A 2,835-nucleotide genomic window follows, 5' to 3' on the forward strand; every position below is an offset into this window, starting at 1 on the left:
CATTTACATCATCTACATTATCATCTACATTATCAACAACAGCATCACTGTCATCAACAATATCCTCATCATCATCAACAACATCATCATCATCAATGTCATCATCTATATCGAGAGTGTGGTGCTGGAAAAGCACAGCAGGTCAGGCAGCATTCCAGGAGCAGGAGTTCATGTTTCGGACATAAGACCTTCATCAGGATCATCATCTATATCATCATCATCTACATCATCTTCAAACAGCATAATTGTTATCATCCTCCTCATCATCAACATGATCATCTTTGCCTTCATCAACATGTCATCATTAATATCATCATAGCCATCATCATCAGCATCATTACCCTAACCATCATTAACATCATCATCTTCACCATTATCAACATCATCATCCTTGTAATCATTGATATCATCATCTTTATTTACATCATCATCCATATCATTACTAATATCATCAATTTTGTCACCATATCCGTCATTAACAGCATCATCCTCATCATCATTAACAACCTCATCATTGAGATAATTCAAATCATCATTATGGGCATCATTAACATCATCCTCCTCGTCATGATTAAAATCATCATTCTCATTGGCTTCAAGATCATTCTCATCAACATCAACATCATAATCCTCATCTTAGCAACAGCATCATACTCTTCATCATCAATACCATCAACCTTATCATCATAATGTGGAAAAATATGAAGTGGTTCATTTTGGAATGGAGAACAAATGAACAGAATATTATTTACATAGAGAAAACCTGCAACAAAGTAATACTTGGGGTCAAAACACAGAGTTAACACACAGGTACAGCAGTTAATAAGGAAGGTTAATGGAACGTTGGCCCTTCTTTCAAGGATTTTGGTGAATAAGAGTAAGGGTACAGGTTGCTGGTGTGACCATATCTGCAGTATTCTGAATAGTTTTGATTACCTGATTTAAGGAAAGATATTGTTTCATTGGAGGCACTTCAAAGTAGGCTCATGAGAATGATCCCTGGTATGGTGGGATTGACTTATGAGAAAAGATTAAACAGGTTGAGACTCTATTCACTGGAGGTTGGAAAAGTGAGAGGTGGTATCATTGAAACGAATTGGATTCTTAAGGGGCTTCGAAGAGTGTGGTGCTGAAAAAGCACAGCTGGTCAGCCCTTCTTATGGGGCTTGTCAGGGTAAATGCTCAGAGGATGTTTTGCCTCATGGGAGAGTCTAGGACCAGGTGGCATAGCCTCAGAATAAAGGGGCACCAATTTTAGATTGAGATGAGGAGGATTTCATTCTCTCAGAGGGTTGTGCATCTTTGGAACTCCTTGCCACAGACAGCTGTGGGGGCAGAATCCTGGTGTATATTTAAGGCTGCGATACATAGATTCTTGATCAATTGGGGAATCAAGGATAACAGAGAATTAGCAGGAAAGTGGATTTAGGGAACACCAGATCAGCCATTATCCTGTTGAATAGTAGAGCAGGCTCAAGGGGCTGAACAGCCCTGTGCTGTTCCTATTTCTTATGGTCTTACCCTCATGAACATCATCTTTGTGACTTCACTATTATCAACATCATCATTCTTGTCATCATTAACATCACCCTCCCCATCATTAATATAATCATCCTCATTATGATCAGTATCATCATCCTCTTCTTTGACATCATCATTCTCCTCTTCACTACCATCAGCCTTATTTTCATTGACAGGGAGGTGATGGCCTAGTGGTGTTATCACTGCACTGTTAATCCAGAGACCCAGGTAATGTTCTGGTGGCCTGGGTTCTAATCCCATCTTGGCAGATGGTGGAATTTGAATTCAATAAATATCTGGAATTAAGAGTCTAATGATGGTCATGAATCGATTGTTGCCAAAATCCATCTGGTTCACTAATGTCCTTGAGAGAAGGAAACTGCCATCCTTACCTGCACAATCTGGTTGACTCTTAATTAACCTCAGGGCAATTAGGGATGAGCAATGAAAGATGCCCTAACCAGCGATACCCTCTTCCTATGAATAAGAAACAAAATCACCAACATTACAATTCTCATTGTTGCTCAAATCATCATCCTCCTTCTCATCATCATCAAAATCAAAATGTCAATCAGTATCAGCATCAATCAACACCATCCTCATCACTGTTAATGTCATCATCCTCATCATCAATATCAGCCTCATCATCATCTACACCATCATCCTCGCCATCGTACACATTGTCATCATAATTATGAACAACTTCCTCAGAAACATCAACATCATCCTCATCATCAACAATCATTATCCTCATCTTTATTAACCTCTTCATCCTCATCATCATTAACATCGGCATCCCCATCATCTTCAACACCATCATCTCATCATCAACGTCCCAGCAATCAACATTATCATCCTTGTTTTCATTATCATCATTATTAACATCAACATGCTTGTGGTCATGAATATAATCATCATCATTATCGTAAATGGTCATCATCATCAAAATTTTCATCCTCACAGCATTAACGTCATCATCCTAGTCTTCACTAACATCATAAACTTGTCATTAACATGGTCATTATCATCATCATCATTATTAAGATAAATATTCTTCTCATCATCATAATCCTTGCTATTATCTACATCCTCATCATCATTAACATCATCAACACTGTCTTCCTCATCAACATCATTGATATTATAATTCTCATCAACATTAGCATCAATATATACATGTCCAACATCATCATTAATATCATTTTCATCCACATCACCATCGTCATCATTATTATCATCATCATCATCCTTGATATCATTAACATCATCATCCTCATCTTCATTAGCACAATTCTCATCAACAAAATCATCATT

At 37.6% G+C, this 2,835-nt stretch overlaps 1 protein-coding gene across 1 annotated transcript; it reads right to left on the reverse strand.

Annotated features, from left to right (window-relative positions):
• Positions 1–342: 342 nt before the first annotated feature.
• On the reverse strand, positions 343–2,458 carry LOC122556616 (coiled-coil domain-containing protein 1-like). The gene is made up of 3 exons (XM_043703941.1): positions 2,116–2,458; positions 1,522–1,709; positions 343–630 (listed from the first exon to the last, which is right to left on the reverse strand). Exons 1-3 carry the CDS (start codon positions 2,456–2,458, stop codon positions 343–345), a joined length of 819 nt encoding a protein of 272 aa, XP_043559876.1.
• Positions 2,459–2,835: the final 377 nt, after the last annotated feature.

The sequence above is a fragment of the Chiloscyllium plagiosum genome, chromosome 1 (genome assembly GCF_004010195.1).
Source record: "Chiloscyllium plagiosum isolate BGI_BamShark_2017 chromosome 1, ASM401019v2, whole genome shotgun sequence".
NCBI classification, from domain to species: domain Eukaryota; kingdom Metazoa; phylum Chordata; class Chondrichthyes; order Orectolobiformes; family Hemiscylliidae; genus Chiloscyllium; species Chiloscyllium plagiosum.